The 20,936-nt window shown below is 48.1% G+C and overlaps 1 protein-coding gene across 4 annotated transcripts in view; it reads right to left on the bottom strand.

Moving 5' to 3' along the window:
* rhea (Talin_middle and talin-RS domain-containing protein rhea) overlaps positions 1–20,936 on the bottom strand; it is a 391,086-nt gene that overhangs the window by 145,130 nt on the left and 225,020 nt on the right. For all 4 annotated transcript variants that reach the window (XM_050177552.2, XM_050177553.2, XM_055070111.2 and 1 more), the window contains exons 31-35: positions 19,318–19,542; positions 12,088–12,312; positions 6,488–6,577; positions 5,781–5,903; positions 3,488–3,631 (exon numbers count right to left, since the gene is read on the bottom strand). In XM_050177552.2, coding sequence (XP_050033509.1) covers positions 3,488–3,631; positions 5,781–5,903; positions 6,488–6,577; positions 12,088–12,312; positions 19,318–19,542 — 807 coding nt within the window. The remainder of the gene's footprint in view (positions 1–3,487; positions 3,632–5,780; positions 5,904–6,487; positions 6,578–12,087; positions 12,313–19,317; positions 19,543–20,936) is intronic.

The following is a 20,936-nucleotide window of genomic DNA, read 5'->3' on the forward strand; positions in this document are numbered from 1 at the left end:
CTTGATCTTCAAGCACACTCAAGGCGTGGTGACTATGACAGCTCTCCGGCGGTATCATTTGATCTTGCGACAGCGTTATTGATTTCGACTTCAGGTCGATGACGGCGCTATGTTGATTCAGGAAGTCCATGCCGAGAATGACGTCTCATCAACACTCCTGGATGATAACGAAGGTGGCAGGGTAAGTCCGGTCATGAACGGTAATTCTTGCCGTGCAGATCCCAGTTGGCGTAATCAGGTGTCGTCCAGCGGTCCGAATTTGAGGGCCTTCTCATGCAGTCTTAACTTTCTTCAACTGGGCAGTGATGGGTCCACTCATGACGGAGTAATCGGCTCCTGTGTCTACTAAGGCGGTGACTGCGTGGCCGTCGAGAAGCACGTCATGGTTGGTGGTTCTTTGTCTTGCGTTACAGCTAGGTCTTGGCATCGGATCACAGCTGCGTCGTGTTGAACTGAAGTTGGAACGTCGCGTCGTCAAGTAGTCTTTCGTCGGTGTAGTCTTGGCTTCCTGATTTCGTCGGGATGGTGGCGTGTCGTTATTATGTCGTCTAGATGGTCTCTTCGTCGTCTTCGGCGGCGGCGGAGGATCTTCGTCAGTTCGACGAACAGCAACCGCACCTCCATCGGTTGCTGCTTTTAGTTTTCCGGTTATGGGCTGACGGACTGGCCCCGGACTGGGTCAGTGTATGGTCGGCGCTGCGGCGACAGGTAGCAGCCTGGTGACGGCGAACGGGAAGGCCGTCGAGGGCTCCATTGAGTGGAGGTGAGGTAGACGGCGATATCGCGAGGTCGTTCGCCAATCCGTGGCCGCGGCGCGTTAACGGTGAAACCTTGCAGTCCCATCTCCCAGTACGGGCATCGGCGGTACACATGGCCTGCTTCTCCGCTCTGGTAGCAGAGCGGGCGGTGGTCAGGGGGGTGCCAAACGGCAGTCTTCCTTGGAATGCCGCGTGGGTTGACGGGTTTGTGTGCTGGAGGCGGGGGTGATGGTGGACGACGGAACTGTGTCGTCACTGGGCCCGGCCGTGGGCGCGGAGGGGGAACGTGACGGCGGGCTACAGCGGCGTATGTCAACGCTTGCGGCTGAGGCTGCGGCGATTCAGGGGCTACTCCGAGTTGTTGGAGCTCCTCACGCACGGCGTCGGCAATCGAAGTCACTTGAGGCTGTGATGACAGGAACAGCTTCTGTAGCTCCTCCCGCACGACCACTCGGATAGTCTCGCGCTGGTCGTCGGTGGCCAGTGACTGAACTCCCGCGTAGCTTGTCGAGTTCAGGCGGCGGTCGAATTGCCGGTTTCGCATCTCTAGTGTCTTCTCGATGCTGGTGGCCTCGCGAAGAAACTCGTCGACTGTCTTTGGTGGGCTTCGTACCATTCCTGCAAAAAGTTACTCCTTCACACCACGCATGAGTAGGCGGAGTTTCTTCTCCTCGGGCATTTCAGAGTCGGCGTGGCGAAATAGACGGCTCATTTCTTCCGTAAAGATGGCAACGTTGTCATTTGGTAGCTGCACTCAAGCGTCCAGCATAGCTTCGGCCCTTTCCTTGTGCACGATGCTTGTAAAGGTGCGCAGGAAGCCGCTACGGAACAGGTCCCACGTTGTCAAGGTCGACTCCCTGTTCTCAAACCACGTTCTGGCGGCGTCTTCTAAGGCGAAGTAGACATGCCGCAGCTTGTCGTCAGCGTCGCAGTTGTTGAATGTCGCAATTCGTTCGTAGGTCTCCAGCCAGGATCCCAGGTCTTCAGTCGCTGCTCCATGGAAGGTCGGTGGGTCCCGAGGTTGTTGTAGGATAACGGGGGACGCTGCGGCAGCCATTGGGGTTGTCTTGACCACGATCTTCTTTGTCGTCTCAGGTAGAAGTCCGTGCTCTGGAGGCAGTCCTTGCAGTCTGCGGCTGGCACGCTGGTCTTGGGCGATGTTGGTTTTGTCCTGGGGCTTCCGGCTTGGATTGCAGCCTTGCGGGGGCGTTCGGTACATGAACGCACAAGCACCTCCACCAGATGTCACGTGGTGGTGACGTTCAACACAGTAGCAATACTGTGAAAGACAAAACTAACTTTTATTGGGCAAACCTGTGCCCACAAAAATAGGCTACACTTATAGCACAACGATAGCGGCGAAAACGGTCGGCGATCGTCAAAAATCTGATCAGCGGGTCAAGCGCGTCGGCTTTTATACAGCAGTTCTTCGAATGTTCCAGACTAATCGTTGGGACCCACGTGCCTTCCACAAAGTTCTACACCATTCGCGGCAGGCGATGAAATCAGATCAGATAACATAAGGTTCAGCGACAACAGACAGCAAATAGAAGCATCGATAACTTTCCAGAAACTTCGGATACATGCAAGCGCGTCCCACGCTGTGCGATAACACTTGTTAGGCGGCGAAACGTGGTCGCCCGATAAAGATAAGTACACGTGTCAATATCTGTAAATGGACACTACATGAGGATCACAAAGATTATTACTGATCTCAGCTCCTACAACAGATAGGAAGATATCGCAAAGGACCAGAGCTACAGAAGAACCGATGCATATCCCTTTCTTCTGCACATAAAACTTGCCTTCAAACGAAATGGCGGTTGAGTTCAGGTAGAACTCTAATAAGGAAATGAAATTGTCTGCGCTTACACCTGCAGCATTCTGGAAGTGGACTTCACCAGTTGATTGGATCTTGTCCCTGACTGCCGCTAAGAGACCTTGGTGAGGGACCAAATGGAAGAGATCTTCAATGTCTATGGAGAACGCGTTGTATTCACGAGGCGGCAAGTTGTCCAGATCCTTCAGCACTTCCAGAGAACTACGCACCAGGAAAGGGTCGTCGCTCACCATGTTTCCCAGATGTGTCTGGGAAACGTGGTGAGCGATGGTGAGATGGAAACGTGGAAACGTGGTGAGATGTGCCTGGAAACGTGGATTTCATTGTTTGTCACGTGGTTCTTTTTTTGCGCTGTCACATGATTTATCAATTTTTTATGTGAGTGACTATTAGAGATTTTACTTTTGATGCAGACACTGTACTTAGACGCATTTTTCATGTTTTTTCCGTGTTATTCGTTGGTCATTATTCCCATAGTCGTGCGGGTTTTATCACTGACTGGGCCTTAGGCGTTTGAAGTGTGTTATGTTGTGGATAGTTTGGTAGTGAAGCGTAGACGGTACTTTTTATGTCTTGTTTTTGTCCCTGTTGGCTTGGAAAAAGACTATACTAGATCAATTCCCTCCTGTGCTGATCCACGTGTGGTTTTTGTTTGCTCATTTGATAATATGTGCCAGATAAGATTCCTGAGTGGTCGATAGATTGCTGTCTTTCACTTCTAAAGGTTTGTGCGCGACTCGGCGTGAATAACCTACATAAGGCAGGCTTGTTGCGAAAATAAACTTAGTTGTGAGTGGCGCCGGTCCTGTCGTGTGTGTTCTTCTTCTGGAGTCCTGGTCTTCTGCGCCTTGCCTTTACTACTTCAAAGGGAAGTGTGAATTGGCCCCACCTGTGGCTGGCTGCTGGCCGGGTTGGAGAGCTGCTGGCAGGCCATCTGGATGGCTTGGCTAGCCCGTGCAAAATGTGACAGGTCAACCAGACCGGGCTTGCCCGCCATGCTGGAGGAGTCGGATGCACCCACGAGGTATGCTGCCTGCAAGAAAGTCGCTGTACACGGTGCAGCGCTTGAAACCTGATCTCTTGAGTAGTCCCTTGTGTACACAGAGTAAGAAATCATCTTACCAGCAAGGGACCTTTTCCTGTATCTACACTCATATAATGCATTACATATAGCAATTAAATGCAGGAAATTGCAGGAATGAAAGTGGCATCCACACAGTACATTCTCATTAGTACAGCTAGGTTTGCTAGCCGCATAACTTATTTTTTGATCGGTCCTTGGCTATACTATCACGTGTCACCCATGTAGAGTCTAAATGAACAAATGTTGTGAGGTGCTAAAGAAGGATCACATTATAAATAGGACAAATAAACACGGAGTGTTATAGCATTCCTGCCATTGTCTGCTGATGATTGAGGATACGAACTCCACCGCCACGTTTTGAGCGGACACTAGTGCCGCTTTTGCCCTTTAATGTGATGCATTTGTGGCGTTTCATATTTGCCATGCTCCGAGGCTTCTCTGAATTACCTGTGTGCGGCCAAATATATCCAAATTAATGAGAATTTGGTGCCATTATATACAGCAAAACCTAGTGCTCCGAGGCTTCTCTGAATTACCTGTGTGCGGCCAAATATATCCAAATTAACGAGAATTTGATGCCATTATCTACAGCACAACCTAGTTGATACATTTTGGGAAAAATATGTGAGAGAGAACTTACCGTATTTAGTCGCATCATGAACACACTTTTTTCCCCAAAAATATGCGCAATGCTGCGGGGTGCGTTCATTATGCGGGGTAAAATTAGCGATTTTTTTTTTCTGTGGCCACCTCTAAGAAAAGTCAGTTTCACCTAAAATGCGAACCATGGATTGCGATAGCAAATGTGTAGAAAGCTACACAAAGTAAGGATAGTAGTATAAACTTGCAAACATTCACTTCAATGCAAACTGAGTGGCGAGAATGCAGCACACACAAAGGTATGAGCCGCCATTGACTCAGCCCCTGACGCAGATCACTTTCGAGATAGGACGCACCGCGGCTGTGCAATGCGCAGTTGCTGCCTGAGTAAGATGTTGTCCCCCTCCCCCTGCATCCCATCCCCCCAGCGCCATGCGTGCAACAGAAAACGGCGTGTTTCCTTGCTGCTTTTCTTCCTTGTACGCGGGAGATTGAGCCACGATTGTTGGTGCCGTGCAATACGTATGCAAGTTGTTGCCAGAGTACAATGCCGCCGCCCCTACCTCCCCTCCTCCTGGGGGCCTTTTGCGCGACGAAAGATGGCACACAAGGTTGCGCCACAATTGCCAGTGCCGTGCAATATGCATGCGTGTTGCTGCCAGCGTACAATGTACCCCCCCCGGGGCCTGTTGGGCGACAAAAGACGGCACGCAAGATTGAGCCATGATAGTTCTTGCAAATCGTACGAAATGGGACCGCAACGGAGGTTCTACCGTATTGCATATGCCTGTTGGGACCAGAGGACAAGTCCAAATTATTTGATTTTTAAAATAAGAGAGGGTCAAATTAACGAAGTTTTACTGTATGAAATAGGTATTTTGCAGAAGCCTTTACAAAAAGCAACTGCCCTGCAATATGCACCCAGTGAGAATTGTATGGCTGCACTACTTGCACATATCGCTTGTGTCCGACTGCTTCAGCAACGCTCGCATCTCTCAAACACCATGAATATTTCATGTGAGAACTCTGGCATACTTTTGATCCCGCAACTTTATGCACAGCATGAGGCCTGGATATGTGTCTCAGGATGGCTTCACCTTTAAGCAGACTCCAGCAGCTACAGCTTGGCAGCTACGGGCTTGTTTACAGTGGGCTTGTTTTGAAATGTAGATACGCATTTACTTTTTACTCGTGTATGGGCCCTGTCTGAGAAATTCTAACTCAAATTTAAGAAGAGAGTGTGGTTCTTACCAGAGAATACATGATGGTTGCCTGTTTGCATCCACTGAACACGGCTACACCATCTTTCATCCCAAGCTGACTTTGATCTCAAGTGAATATTAAGTTTAAGTACAAACCAGCTTGCACCCTGCCACCAAAGGCAAAAAAAAAAAGAAACACGTGATTCATCCTGCGCATCTTCTAGAAGACAGACACAACTGTGTGCCGATAGTGAAAGGTGTTTCACCACTCAAGTACTGCCAAGTGATCCACGTACCTGGGCGGAAGCCTCCACCAGGGTGCAGATCGTGCTAGACACTTCCCGCACGCTCTCGCTGAACTGCTCATGTTCACCATGCTTGGCATGGTTGGCTATGCCAGTCATAGCATCACCCAGGCTCTGCGCAGACCATTGTTTGGCACTGTTCACAAAGACCCGGTGTGAATGACCCTGAAGTGAAACACTGTGACATTTCAAGATGTCATGTAGCAGTTGCACAACTCTTCCAGCAAAACATCGGTGCAAAACTGGAGCGCTATTGTAAGATTTAGCGTAAATGGCAATGGACGCATCAGTGTGTTTGAGCTGCAGCATTTTCTGCAGGTCTAACAAAAGTGCACACCTTAGATGGGACAGTCAAATACATACAAGTCATGCGCTGGTTAATGCTTAGTCAATTTCACTGTCCCTTGAGAGGTGTGCGCTTTTGTTAGATCTGCAAATATGTACCAATTAGTCCAGCGAGACATTTTACTGAGCTTGGCCCAGTGCCAAGCATGTTGTCTTAGCACAGCATAGGGAATGCTGTCATGCACAGAAGTTAACACGCCCGGTGTTTCCACACGAAAACACAAGTAAGTGAAAGTAACTAGAAAGTGACTGTATAAGAATAATGGCCCCAGCGGTTCACCTGGAAGAGTTGTCTACACTTTGTGCTCATAGAGACGCAACATTTGGTATGCAAATTGCCACCCTGTGCTCACCCTTGACCGTTCCAGCACGGTGTCAAGGCAGTCATAGTAGGTGAGGTCGTTGACAGGTTCGTTGGGCTGATCCAGCATAGGGCGCATCATCTGCAGGACAGAAGGAAAGTTGGGCACATATCACCCCTCGATTTGCCATGGCATTCATTTATCATCAACATCATTTATTATCCATTTAAGGCCACTTCCAGAGTATTACATGCCTGCCAACTTCTATGGGTAAAATGGCAGATTTATAGCGCTGTTACTATTGTCGTATTGACACAAATATCTTACAATATATCATTTGCATATAATTTAGGGCAAAACCAATTTTAAGAAAGAGAAATGCAGTTGCTTAAGTCATTTCCTATGGACCCCCTTTTCCGACCTGTCGACTATACTGTAGGAACAGAAGGCCCACAAAGAATGCCATTTATTAAATAGGCGACTGCGTTGATGTTGCGGCTACCATCGTCGAGCCTATACGTCCGATAGCACTAGTCCAGTGTCTTCTTCCTCCACCGGGGGGGCCTATGAGCACTGTCCGCTACATGGCTCCCCCACTAGCGATGAAGGCACTGCCATTGAGCAGTTTAAGTTGTGGAGATGGCACAGCCAGAGTCTGGATGAGCTGGCTTCAAGCGGTTGATAGGAATTGTCTCTTCGCGTCCATTGACAAAAATTGTAAAAAACTTGGCGTCCCGTTTGAAGGCTTTGAAGGGACCATTGGACGGAGCTTGTAAAGGAGCGCGAGTGGCGTCGTGATGGATAAATATGTTACTGCTATGAAGTAAAGATGGGCTCATGTAAACATTTCTGCGGTCATTACGAAGCGGTGGTGGTATAAGAGTGGCCATTGTAATCCGAAGGCAGTGGGCGTAGGATTGTAGGTCAGCAGATGACGGTTCCGAGGCGTAGAACTCACCAGGTATGCGAAGTCTCGTGTCGAAAATGAGTTCTGCTGAGGAACACTACGCATCTGCTTTCAGAGCTATGCGAAGACCTAGTACAACCAAAGGCAGGCGCTCCGTACATGGAATCATGGAGTCATGGGCATGAGGTGCTGCTTTTAGTTGACGATGGAAACGTTCTATCATGCCACTGAAAATCGGGTGATAAGCTGTCGTCGGTATATGCGTTACACCCAGAAGACGAAAGAGAGCTTGAAAGAGGGACGAGTCAAATTGTCTTGCTCTGTTTGTCGTTATGGTGTGTGGTACGTCGTAACGAGAAATCCAGGTATTTAGAATGACCTGGACTATGGACTCTGCAGTAATGTGAGAGAGTGGCACTGCTTCAGGCCAGTGTGTGCAGCAGTCGATACAAGTGAGTGTGTATCGTTGGTTCGAGGACGGTGGTAGCGGACCAACGATATCGATGTGACCGCAGCTGAGACGAATGTCTGGTGGCGGAAAATGACCAGGCGCACTTATAGTGTGTTGACTGACCTTGGCGCCCGCCGTGGTTGCTCAGTGGCTATGGTGTTAGGCTGCTGAGCACGAGGTCGCGGGATCGAATCCCGGCCACGGCGGCCGCGTTTCGATGGGGGCGAAATGCGAAAACACCCGTGTACTTAGATTTAGGTGCACGTTAAAGAACCCCAGGTGGTCGAAATTTCCGGAGCCCTCCACTACGGCGTGCCTCATAATCAGAAAGTGGTTTTGGCACGTAAAACCCCATAATTTAATTTTAATTTTTTACCTTGGCGCGCTGGCACTGTATGCATGCCCGAGCCCAGCAATGGACGTCAGTGTTCATACGCGGCCACAGATAGCGGGGAGAGACCAGACGTTGTGCTGCACTTACTCCAGGGTGCAATAAGGAGTGTCGTACGTCAAAAACTTGCTGCCGAAATTGTTGTGGAACGTACGGTTGAGGATGACCCGTAGACATGTCGCATATCACTGTGACATTGCAGCCAGGCAGTAAGATATCTTTGAAGCGTAGAGAATCATTGCCAGTCCGGAGTGTTTGAAGTTAACGGTCTGTGCGTTGAGCGTTGGCGAGGGAGACGAAGTCAAGGCCAGAACGATTTACTTGGCTTGCATTTATATGAATCCGTGACAGAGCATCAGCGACGGGATTATCGGCACCACTGATATGCCGAATATCAATAGTGAATTCGGAGATATATGCAAGCTGGCAAATTTCGTGGGGAGTAGGCAAGGAACTGTTCGAGCTAATAGCATAAACGAGCGAGATAGCACTTCGGCAAGCTTAAATAACACCAAAAATGAGAATCTGAGAAAACTTGAAAAACAGAATGAGCTTATTTTTATAACACAACCCCACAAAAAATTTCAATATATACAACTGCTATTGCATCAATAGCCTCCAGGAATGTAGTCTGTCTGGCTAGTGTCACTACCGTGATCCCTTCTGAGTACCCGTTGCAAGTTTTCAGCAGATGCATGCTCAGCAGACGTAGCCAGCTCGTTTGTCCTGGCAGCAGTGTCGTTAACACAATCTAGTAGTTCCAATTTTCAGTCAGTAGCACGAGTTGACGCTAATGCTTGAAGTTTTCCTTGAGCTTCTCTGTACATACAATGTGAAAATTTCGGCTGCAGAACAGTAACGTCGTGCCAAAATGTTGATAAAACACGGCCGTTGTATGGAGCGCTTTGGGGGTAGGTCTAACACCCTATCGGGATCTCCGGTGTCACTCGACTGCAGGAGCGGGCCGTTAATGTCATCGGGAAGCGGCGTGGCTGAGTGTCGTTTCTTGAAGTTGCACGCCGACTTCCTCTTCCTTTCTTTTTTTTCCAAATTTGTACTTTATAGCGAACTTCAGAGTCGAGGTCAGCATCGCTGTCAGCGTGGGAAAGCTCGTTGGCACGCACGGCGTGTGCGCAGCGTTCGCGGAGTGATGCCGACGGTGCCAGTATAGCCAATGGTGTGGCTAGCTCAGGGCCATGTGCCTTTGTCGACCAATTATGGCATGCATTGGGTCTTCTTTTTGAGGTGGAACAGCCGATGTGCGGACGGAGCCGGTGGTGGCGAAAAAATAAAGATGGGAGACTGCTCTTTCAAACGATACATGGGTCGGCGCGACCAAACGACTGTGGGGGCCGTCACGCGCCACGAAAAAATCACTTTTTTAGAGAAACTTTGGCTGATATTTAGCCGACACTGGTGCCAAAAATTTATATCACCACTACAATATTCATTTAGAATGTGCAAAATTTGCCGGAGTGGTAGAATAATAGTTGGAAATTCCGAAAATACCGTTTTAAATATATGAATTTTTTAGCGAACTTTTTTTTGACTCCAGAACCCGTGTTCCCCCTTAAATGCACCATCATGATGAACTTGCCGTGTCTCCGCAGTCAGCACTTCCATGCTTCCATGCAGAAAACGGGAAGACCAGCACATAGAGAAAGCTACGGCAGCTAGGCTCGAAGTGTGTACGAGGTGGCCATATTGAAATGGTGATGGCGACATGGTAATGCAAATTTAAGGTTGTGCTCGATATTAACACGCAAGCAATTTTTGAACCCACTTCATCGAAAAAAAATTGCATATTAGACTTGAGTAAATATGGTACTTCAAGAAACTGGACTGCCCCTAGAACAACAGAAAGTTGAACAAGATGGTAAGTGTTCATGGTGTGTCCTTGTCTCCAATGCTTCCTTTTAAAATAAAGAGTAGCATGCACCTGGAGCCTGCGTACACAAACTGGGTGGACTTAGGTGGATGTGTATTAACGGCCTAGCACCATATGCTCTTTCTGCTGGGCACATTTCCTGTGTCTTCACCTAAATTGACATTTACCCACACAGGAGGTCTCACTGGTTGGTGACAGCTTGTACTGAAGCCACAGAAAGCCAAGTGGAATGGGCACTTCAAACTCTGTTCACAATAGGCCAGGGATGTGCAAATATTCGAAACTGTCGAATAACGAATTGAATAGTGTCCTATTTGGTCATCACATCGAATAAATGAAAAAATATTTTTCGAATACTTTTTGAATATTTTAAAACATCGACTCCCCCAAGTAAACATAAAATTGGAGAAAAAGTACAGTAAATCCCCCCCCCCTCCCTGTGGGCATAATACAGACAAACAACTTCAGAACTTGCGTAGTGAAGCAGACTACGTCCCTCGGGTAGCCATACTTAACAGGCTGTACAGCAATCGGTCACACTCATTGAAGAGCATGCAAAGAAGCTAGTACTTGTTTGCTCCTAATGCCCCATTTGTGCTTTTAATAAAGAACACTTCATAATGCACTACGCAATGACAGAAACTTGCTAACTTTAAGAATCCTGGGATGTGAACAACATATTGATTGTGATAACGGCTGTTCATTGTTCGAAAATTACTGTAAAGGCCTCAAAGATGGCTATTCGCACCACACCCCTACAGTAAAGACCACCATTCAGCAGTGCCACTCTGTGCACCGCACGTGTGCCCAACTAATAAGGCTCCATGAAGAAGACACATGCTGGGGGTCTCTTTTGTGCACAGTTTCATTGCTAGAGCCACACCAACACTTTCCGTGTCATATTACAAGTAAACTGGGCTTGTTTGCATATATGACTATGCCACCAATCGTTGGACAAACTGCCTCGCAGAAAAGCTATGTTTACGATTATGAAAAAATGTTTATTCAAACCAGTGGGGAGCAAGCGGCAAGAATTAATTTTGTCAGGCAACGTGAGCTCTTCTTTTTTTTTTTTTTCTTCTTCTATTTAAAACAAATGAGGCAGATTTTGTGTGAAAGACATGCAATGCGTAATTGCAATGTGGCTTGCAATGTACACAAACTTTGACAGAACAAAGTTGTAAGAATTCACACTATGCTTTAGAATTTACACTATGTTTTATGACATGAAAATTTTCTTGCACTGAAATACCATAATTTTTGTCTAAGGGCCCTATCCCAAATATGGACCTTAACATTACAGAAAAAAGTACCTCCAGAATTATCCATGTATGGGGTCTGTTTCCTTTTTCCCAAGTATTCTGTATGTCAGCCACTATTTAGGTACTACCCACAGAAGCACGTTGGACTGCCCCTCGGTTGTTTTTGCAGTTGATATTTTATTAGCTGGTAGCTGTTGAAATAAGCATTAGCATTTTCTCACTGAAGCTAAGTCATCACTTGGGAAAAAAGGAAGGGTTTCAAAATGAGTAATATGGCTGTCTAAAGTGACTCAATATTTCCCGTTAGGGTTCCTGTAATGCCTTCTGAGCAGTTGTGTCGAGCTGCTGCCGAACGCCGGACATTCAATGCAGACTGCATAGCACACTGCCACGTCACGTGATCAAAACTTGCAATTGACGACATTCGGCTATGCGTTTTCTGTTCCCAACTGGGCGAGGAATACACCGAGGTGAGAAAGAAAATGGGTGCAGTGGGTTGGCCGGGTGGACGTTGCTTGTTCTGCTTCTAGGCCGCACAGTCCTCCAACAGAACCATTCACTGCATGTTGGTCATTTTGTCATGCCCTGAAACCTCTCTGTATTCCTTTTGAATTGTTATTTCTGTGGAGTGTTTGCATATTCATTTATGTGGCGATTGGCTGTCCATACAGTTGTTTCACTCTCCGGCTGGCTGTGATGTCCTGCTAGTGTTGCGTAGAAAATGAAGGATTGCAGAAAGAGCTGAGACGCACCTGAATGGCACGCACCGCACTGTCGCACTCCTTCTGCCCGGGTGCAGCCGAGGTGCACACGTCCACCAGGTGGTTGATGCTCTCCGTCACATTGCGGGCAGCTGCAGCCAGCTGGTTCTTGGCGTTGGGGGCACTAGGGTCGGCCGCTACCGACTTGGCTGCCACCAGCAGCTTGCTCGACACCATCGACACATTCTTCAGGCTCACCACCATCTGGGAGCGGACCTACAGTGACACATGCGCACAAACATGACACTGCAATCAACGAGCAATTTTTCAGACACCAAATATTTGTACATCTATTCAGCACCACTGCTTGCTGAATAAAAAATTTTTTTCGTGCCGCATTTGCTGCGGGATGACAACAGGTCAACAGGCGGCTGCCGCTGTAACAGTGCAGAACACCAAAACAGAAATGGCGGTTGGCAGAGCAAGCCGAACGCGCCGAACGTGATTCTTTTTCTTCTTGTGAGTACATTACACTCATTGAAACAGTTTCTGCCATATCAGTAATGAATAATATTGTTAATATCGGCAAGTCTGTGGCAATAACGTAGCCATGTCCACTTTGAGGGGACGGAAGCGGAGATGGGTGTGCTTAGCTGCCAGTGACATAGAAACACATGGCGAGTATGCTGCGGAAACTGCGGCCTTTGTCTTCACTACTATCCTAATACAGTAAAACCTCGTTAAACCGTACCCGCTTAAACAGTAGTTTCGTTTTAAAAGTAGTAAAGTCAAATCCCCGACTCAGCGGCCATTGAACATAATGCGTTTTGTACCAGCTTATTGCGTACGCATCGGTTAAAACGTAGCGTTTCAACTTTTCGTCGCGCAAACACGGTGGTGCGACGTCTCCATTGGGCGGCCCGGCAGTACAACAAGCCTCAGAGATCGGAACAACGACCTCCAAGCACCCTGTGCGTTTGCGTGTGAAGCCACATCAACATCAGCATCATTTCGACGCCATGCCAGAGAGCATTATGGCGTCGTGCAAGCGAGGGCTCACGTCATTCCGAAGCTCAGATAATAAAGACGCCGGGTGCTCAGCATAGAAGAAAAATTAGACATCGTCTGTGCTATCGAACGTGACATGAAGAAGTCGGCGCTGGCACGCGACAAGGATCTGCTGTTGACTATGGTGTATGGCATTTGGAATGCGAAGAAGTTGCTCGGCAGCGCTGCTGCGACCGCGAAGACATGTCGGCTACGAGGTTCGACTTTTCGCCATCATTGCCTCTGTCGTTGCCAAAGTGTCGCCTAGCGACAGTGATGAGGATGACACGGAAAGCGACAGCACGGGCGATTCAGGCCCAACAGTGGCAGAAGCTACGCGTTACGTCAGCCTAATGAATTCAATTGTCTCGACGAGAACAGGGGCGCGATTACCTAACTCTATTCCAAACGAAAAGTATTCCAAACTCCAGCACCCAGCAATGAAAATGCGCCCCCGGGACTTCTGCAGCACTACTGCGTGCGTGCACGGAGAATACGTAACGCCAACGAGGAATCTGCCATGCGAGTGTTTGCCGAGAAGAGGGGAATGGCTGAAAAGCTGGCACGCAGCTTCAGTAAGTTTGAGGCCGCTGTTGTCGTGCTAGGCCGCCGCGGCATCAAACGAAAATAACACTTTTGTCGTGCGAAGTGAATAAATACTGGATGTTTTTTTTCCCCTTTCATCGCACTCTCTCCGAGTTCCATTTTCGACAGGTAAGTGGGCGATCTCATGCTATTTCGGTTAAACAGTACTGCCGTTTAGTACGTAGTTTTTCCGAGCTCCGGCCAACTACGGTTTAACGAGGTTTCACTGTACGGCACGTTTCCACTAAGGGTGGGCGAATATCTCAGCTGTGTTACAAACGTCGGCATATGAATAGGGTACACTTCCAACGTATCAGTGTAAACGAGGCTACTATCGTTGCCGCTCACGATTTGTTGTGTGCCCATGAGTGCAGACAAGAAGAATCGAAAGGCGTCTTTTTTGTTGTTGTTGTTGACCACAACCATTATAAAGCCTACAAACAATAAAGCCAAGACAAGTTTAAGTGCAGCTTTTTTTTTTTTTTTATGGAAGTGTGGAAAGTGATGACAGGAATAAAATGGGGCAACTGCTTAAGAATATCTGGTGCATACAGACCGCTTGGTATGTCTTGAAGAGTCGTTCGCGTAGCATCAGACAGCATTCGACAGATGGTAAGCACGATCATCATTAGCTAGACTTGGCACACGACATATCGGTGCGGCAAGTTTGGGGAGCAATCATTACATGGGAAAGAAAAAAATTGAATTTTGACGACAAAATTCAGGGGTGCAATCATTACGCAAGTGTGATCATTATGCAAGTAAATACGGTAGGTCTTGATGTGATCTTGTGTCATGCTAGGCGATATGCAAACAGCTAAAAAGAGCACATGCACGCCATTTATGTTTGTCTCGCCTGCACACATGTCTGCGGCAGTGGTGATTGCCTTTGCAGTGCTGTGCACATAGATGCTGTGTGTGCAGCATTCAATGTGACCCCCATTATGGTTGAACAGTGCCGCACCTGCTGCTTGATGGCTGGGTCGTTTGTAATAGGCACTGGAAACAGCCAACAACTGGAACAAGTGGCTTCTGTCCAATTTTTTCTGAGAAGGATAAGGTCTACTGATGTAAGAACAGGTTAAACGATAACATCTTGCAAGTGTGTTTTCAAATTGCCCACATTGAGGCTGAGGAGTGAAAATGCTGTGCTGCTGAAGCGGTTATGGAGGAATGCCCCCATGTCATCCGTGTCTGTCTTGAGTTTGTAGTTTTCGAGATGTTGGAATTCGTTTTTGAGATCTGGATTGAGTCGACCTCTGGCATGATTAAACTTCAAATTGTTGGTGTCATTGGTGATAAATAGTCCCTGCTCAGTGGAAGCTCTCAACAAAGCAACGTACACCAACAGCTGGTCATGTGACGTAGCATAATTATATACAATTGAATCTCCATAATTCGAACTTGAAGGGGGCCAAAAATTTTTTCAAATTAGAAGAAGTTCAAATTAAAGGAAGCTAATTGAATAGAGGACTTACCTGCAGGAGCACATATGCACTGAGCTAACACGAGTGGGAGGTTCCACAATATTTATTCACACATATTTACAAATTACAGATTACGTCAGTTATTAGGCGTGTCGGTGCTCGTACTGTGATAGGAGACGGTGGGTGCATCCATGGATAATTAAGGAACACACCATGTCCCGTGACAATTGCCCCTTCGAACTTTTGGTATGCTTTGTGAGGATGCGCGACTCTTACGCGTCCCCTGATATCTTGTTTTCCCGCATAGCTCCCGTCTCCTGCAGTGTGGCTTCGCCGCGTGGCCTGGCGCCTGCGGCGGTCAGAGTGGTTGAAGCGCAGTGCGAGAAATGGCGCGAGCGTTGCACTGCTAACGGCGCCTCACGGCGGGGTTACTTGGGTGCGGGAAAGACTCTTAGGCTGCGGGTCAGCGAACGCCACGGACGTCCCGCGCGTGTGCTGATCCATGCTTCTGCGAGACCGTCTCACGTGGCCTCTTTCGAACGCGCCACCGTTCGCGTGACCATACGCACGAACGACCATGCGTTGGGATCCAGCATGGGGGCGAACATATTCGCTCGCTATCCGGTCACGGTGAGTCGGACTTCCTAGATTTGTCGCGCGCCGATCGGCATGTTTTGGGGATAGCAACTCGACTAGCAGGCATTGATCTATGAAAGGTGCAATAAATGCCCTTGTGATTGTTTGCACTAGCGTGTTGTCGTTCCTTTGTCCCAAGAGCATGGGTGTGAGAACCCCGCAGCTTCACCGCGTAAAACTGCTGTAATGAGGCGAAGTTGACTTTCGGGAACCAGCATTATACAACGCGTCATGCTTTGCGCGCTCCGAAGCCATTGGCGAGGATTATAAAGGCGAAGCCGGCACCATTGCTAACAGTGGCGAATTGTTTTAATGAAAAACATGACACTAAACAGCAAGAGGCTTGGCAGCGAACGTCGAAGTAGCTAGGCCTAGCGTTGCCGAGGGTGGTGGCTACGGCTGCCAGCGGATCTGCGTGCGAGAGCACCGGCTCGAGGCGGCGCAATAATCAAAATGGCGGTGGTGGTGGCTTCGATTAATGCCGTTTCGCACCTGCAGTCATGGCAAAATGTCCGAAAAATCGGACGGCGAAGGTTTTTTACGTGCGAAATTTCAGACGTTCTTATACATTGATTCCAGGGGTACATGGCCGTGTTGCAATACTAACAGAAGTCACTAACCTGCCACTAACAGAAGCAATCGGTGGTGTGCGCCTGCACACGAATTTCCACCACAGGATTTTTTTTTTCTTTGCTTTGCACGCAATGTTGAGGAGTCTCTCTCCTAAGCCCTTCCTCTATGGTGGGGTCAGAGGAAAGCTGGTCGGAGGCAACACTGTGTGATTTGGCACACTGCTGGGAGCATTGTCAGAACGGTGAATGTTTGAATGAACCATCGCAAATGCTTGCACATTCGAATTACTGGGTGTTTTCACCCATTGGAATACATATAACTTTGACAGTACCATGGCGTCAGTTCAAATAAACCGAATGTTCGAATTAAGCGTGTTCGAATTAACGAGATTCGACTGTACGACGCTAGTGTACGTACCACCTTGCGAATTGTGTATCGTGACAGCCGCTGATACAACCAGTGGAAGCTGGGTTCGTCAACATTTCAAAATGGGGTTACTAAGAATGCTTGCCATTTGGAGGTGAATGGGAAACCAGTTGGTGTTAATGCCAACTGAGGTGGCATAAGCTAACCCGTTTGATTTCGCAGCGATGCCCACATTACTGAAATCTCCCTGAACTCAAACCCTTTGGAGAAGGCCTTCCTTTTGAAACTGAATGTGCTTCGGAGTGCACATGGTGAGACAGCCGGCAATGTCAATGTTGGTAGTTATCATGTATTTCTTGTCAGACACAAGGGACACTTTGTAGGCCAGGCCAGCCGTTTCTGCAACAGTCACTTTATGAATTTTGGAATGCTACGCGGGAATGGTACGAAAATTACAATTACACAAAATTCAAACTAATGAAAATCAAAGAAAAACTCGCTCAGTTAAGGCGCGTATATACTAGTCCGACGTGGTGTGAGCGCATGCGCGCACACACGAAGCACTGGCACAGCCAACATAACCGAACGCGGCCAACGCAGTTTGACGTGCCCGATGTCGAAATGGATCTTGCTCCATCCGCGTGTTCGTCGTGCAGACTGTGTCGACCCACAATGCATGGCGCGGAGAAAAATGGTGCCCACGTCGCTTCACTGACAGTTGCAGACAGCCGTTCAAAGTGTTCAAAGCAGTGTGCATGTTGGGGATTGTTCTGCACATGCTCCGAAGAGAGCAGCCGGTGGCGCGCACGTCGAAATCTCTAGAAGAGACGGCATTTGGCTGGCGCAGCACAAGCGGTGTAGCATGACTGGCCGCAAGAAACGCGTGCCAGGAACGTCGGCCTTAAACACCCCTTTGCTCTGTCAATGCTCACCGCGGAAACAAGAGCTGTGCTCTAAAATTCACTCGCGAAACGCACCACAACCTGCTGCGACGTTGGTCTCCGTTGTACTTTCGTAGCTGTACCGGCTGGAGGCTGCTGAGTTCCACTATACGTATAGGTGGCGTCCAAACATGTATCCCAGCAATGCTGGGGTATTTGTAATAACCACAAATCTCAAAGGCTATGCTTTTTGGTACTGCGAGTGCTGATAAACGTCACGGCCGCCATGTTTCAGATATTACCAGGTGCCGCTTCTCAGCAGAACACCTCGTAGAGAAAGAGCATAGCCACCAAGATGGAACAGAAAGATGTAAAGAAAGAAAAAGAAAAAAAGAACACGCAGTGCCACGTCCGTGTTTTTATCTTGAAGGTCTTGACAGAAGAAGAGAGCTGGCCTGCAACAGAGGCGTTGGTCATGCCTGGCCAGGCACAAATGCGTCTCTCTTCAATCGGGTCTAAACAAAGGGCTGCAGATGGAAAGAGCAAAGCTGCGCGGCCTGCGCAGCAATGCCAGCGTCGTCAACGTGCTCCCCCGCACTGGCACTTTCCCCGTCCACAATGGCGTGGAGTTCGAATTATTGGTGGTAGTGCAGATGTCAGTATGAATTAGCGGGATGCATTAGATACCGCTTTCAATACATTGTTAGGCGGACTGCGGCAGCTGCTTCAAATTATTCAAAATTTCGAATTAATGAGTTATGAATTAACAAGCTTTTGCTGTAAATCGCTTCACGGAGTCAGTCCGCTGCAGTGAAAGGCGCACGATTTGCGAGTTGGCGACCGTGTTGCAGCTATGTTTGGCGTGCGGTGTCCTGTTGGCGAGCACCGTCTTGCTGCCGAGTCACTTCGGCAAAGGTGCAAGCATTCTGGTCCGGCTCCGTAGTGTCTAGGGCAGCCAGTCGAACTGCAATGAGCTCAGCTACAGGAATGTGAATGGCACAGTTCACACCGTGTGCCACTTAAGCCGGCCTGTCTCTCGCCAGAGCAAAGCCAGGTTCACCCGGGGCGACGTCGTTGCCTTTCTGTGCTGCATAGCGCAGTAGTTTTCTTTAGCTGGTGCCATCACAAGCGAAGCGCTAGGCGGCATGTAAGCACTGCTGATGCACGTTGAAGCTGCACTCCGTAGGTGACGAGGTGCCATGAGCTAATCCGAAGTGAAAGACAAACCATGTGCGGGAACTGCCCACATGAGGCTACACTGCATTGAAGCGTCCACTGCGCTGTGAGTACCGAAGTGCTCCCTGTCGGCGCTCGTTAGTGTTGTAATGCAATACTTCGCTTCACCACTCCTAGATGGCGGCGCCATCCCTGTCAAGAAAGCATATTTAACTTGTTGGCACTGATGTCACATCTGTTACAGGATGTTCATTGTGGACCCTGGCATAAAACCCTTTCGTGTTAAAGAAAGTAATAAATAAACAACACGCGAAATTACGGAAACGTAGGTGAAGAAAGCTTCACTTTAAACATGAACTAACATACGGTCCACTTGCTTCTAGCTGCACAACTGTCTACCCAGTGTTTTTGACACAAGCACTGCAACGGAGCGCAATCATATTTCCACCGAGAGAAGCCTCTTGGTGGCATGCACTACGATCATCAGCCAGAGCAAGTGAACTGGGAAACTATGGCATCGCCACACTGTGAAGCTGATGTGCAACAGGAGAGCCCCTCAAGCGCACACAAGTGTGGCCGCAGTGGCGTACCTCTTGGTCCTGGGTCTGGCCAGCCATCTCCATGCCGCAGCCCAGCAAGCTGCCAAAAGCAGTGCCAAAGTGGCGCACAGACGACGCTAGCTGGGCAGGGTTGCCACGCGAGGACTGCACCACGTGGCCAGTGGCCTCGTTCAGTCCCGCGGCGGCTTCATTCAGGTTGGCCTGCAGCTCACCGTACGACCGGCTGCTGGTCGGGAACTCGCGTGCATTCAAGGCCTGCAGGAGATTGCATGTCAAGGAGGCTTAGCAACGTACACTGGTCTAGTCGATTCATACTTCAATATAAAAACCGTGCAAGAAGAGAGAACATGCCTGTGATGTAGACAGGAACAGCACCAACTTACAAATATTTTATATGACAAGCATCAGCAATTCAAACTGATAAACAGAATTACAAATAGAATGAGACAGAGAAAGAACTAAAACCTACCCATTAACTGGCATAAAAATTGTCTAATAAAACTTGTTCATATAAGGGCAGTGTTGGTATGACCTACTGAGAGTGAACACGAGAAGACACGCCTCTGCTGTGCATGTTTTCTAGCGCTTTACTTCCAGTTTGTACAAAAATAAGCTGTTCAAAAAGTTCGCATTCCTCATTCTGCAAGATGAGAGAGGCTTCACTGATACAAAAAACAAGCCTTCTCATGGTTACGAAAGGCTTTGAGCCAATTATTTTTGAAGGAGTGCCAACAAATACTTTCAAAGTTGAGAAAGCTCCACCGCACACTTGTTGAATGCAAAAGTATCCCACTTAGCAAGTATTTGCATTGGGAAAGAATTATAAGGTAGTGTAACTCAATGCTCGAGTTGTTAAAGTGCCAGACCTAGCATCATTGACATCATTGCGACGTCATGACAAAGAGCAAAATTTGTCGATGTCGTGTAGCAGTACGACTACATTCGATGGTGTTGCTCGTAAGGTAATAAACGAGCATGCTGTACTTGTTTATTCTGGCTTGTTGCAGCTGCAGCGATTACAGGTATAACGCCAGCCATTGCACTGTAATGTCATGACGCATCGACCTCCTAGGCAATGAAACAAACTAATTTGTAGAAACAAGTACCGTATTTACTCAATGATAAGGCAGCCATGATTACAAGGCGAGGGTTCAGTTGGGGGACTCGAGAAAAAGAACTAGTGTGTACACTAATCTAAGGCGATATAAACAAAGCGAACAAACAAGGAAAGGGGGAAAAAACGATGCTGTGGCAGTGGTGGCAATATGTTGGATGTAGGCGCTTTGCAGGCGCACACACATTGCCTAGGCGACACAGAAACCTTTGCTACAAAGTGGCATGCGTTCCACACCGAATGTATGCATGTTGTTGCTCTTTGACTCTTCAGTTTGTGTGTAGGAAAGCAAATACAGTGTTTTACAATTCCAGCATCATGGAAAAATACTTTCCAGAATTTTGCTGTATGCTGTGCTTCATTGAAAATATTACCTATTTGAAAATAATACCCATTTGAAAATAATACCTATTTGAACGCACTTTGCGTTCGCAGACATTGCACGTGCGACATTTACTTCATGATGCTGTCAGTTTACACAGGCTTCCACAAATTCAGTTGCGAGGTTTTGGGCTTGATGTTCACAGGCCAGCTT

The sequence above is a fragment of the Dermacentor andersoni genome, chromosome 5 (genome assembly GCF_023375885.2).
Source record: "Dermacentor andersoni chromosome 5, qqDerAnde1_hic_scaffold, whole genome shotgun sequence".
Lineage (NCBI taxonomy): Eukaryota > Metazoa > Arthropoda > Arachnida > Ixodida > Ixodidae > Dermacentor > Dermacentor andersoni.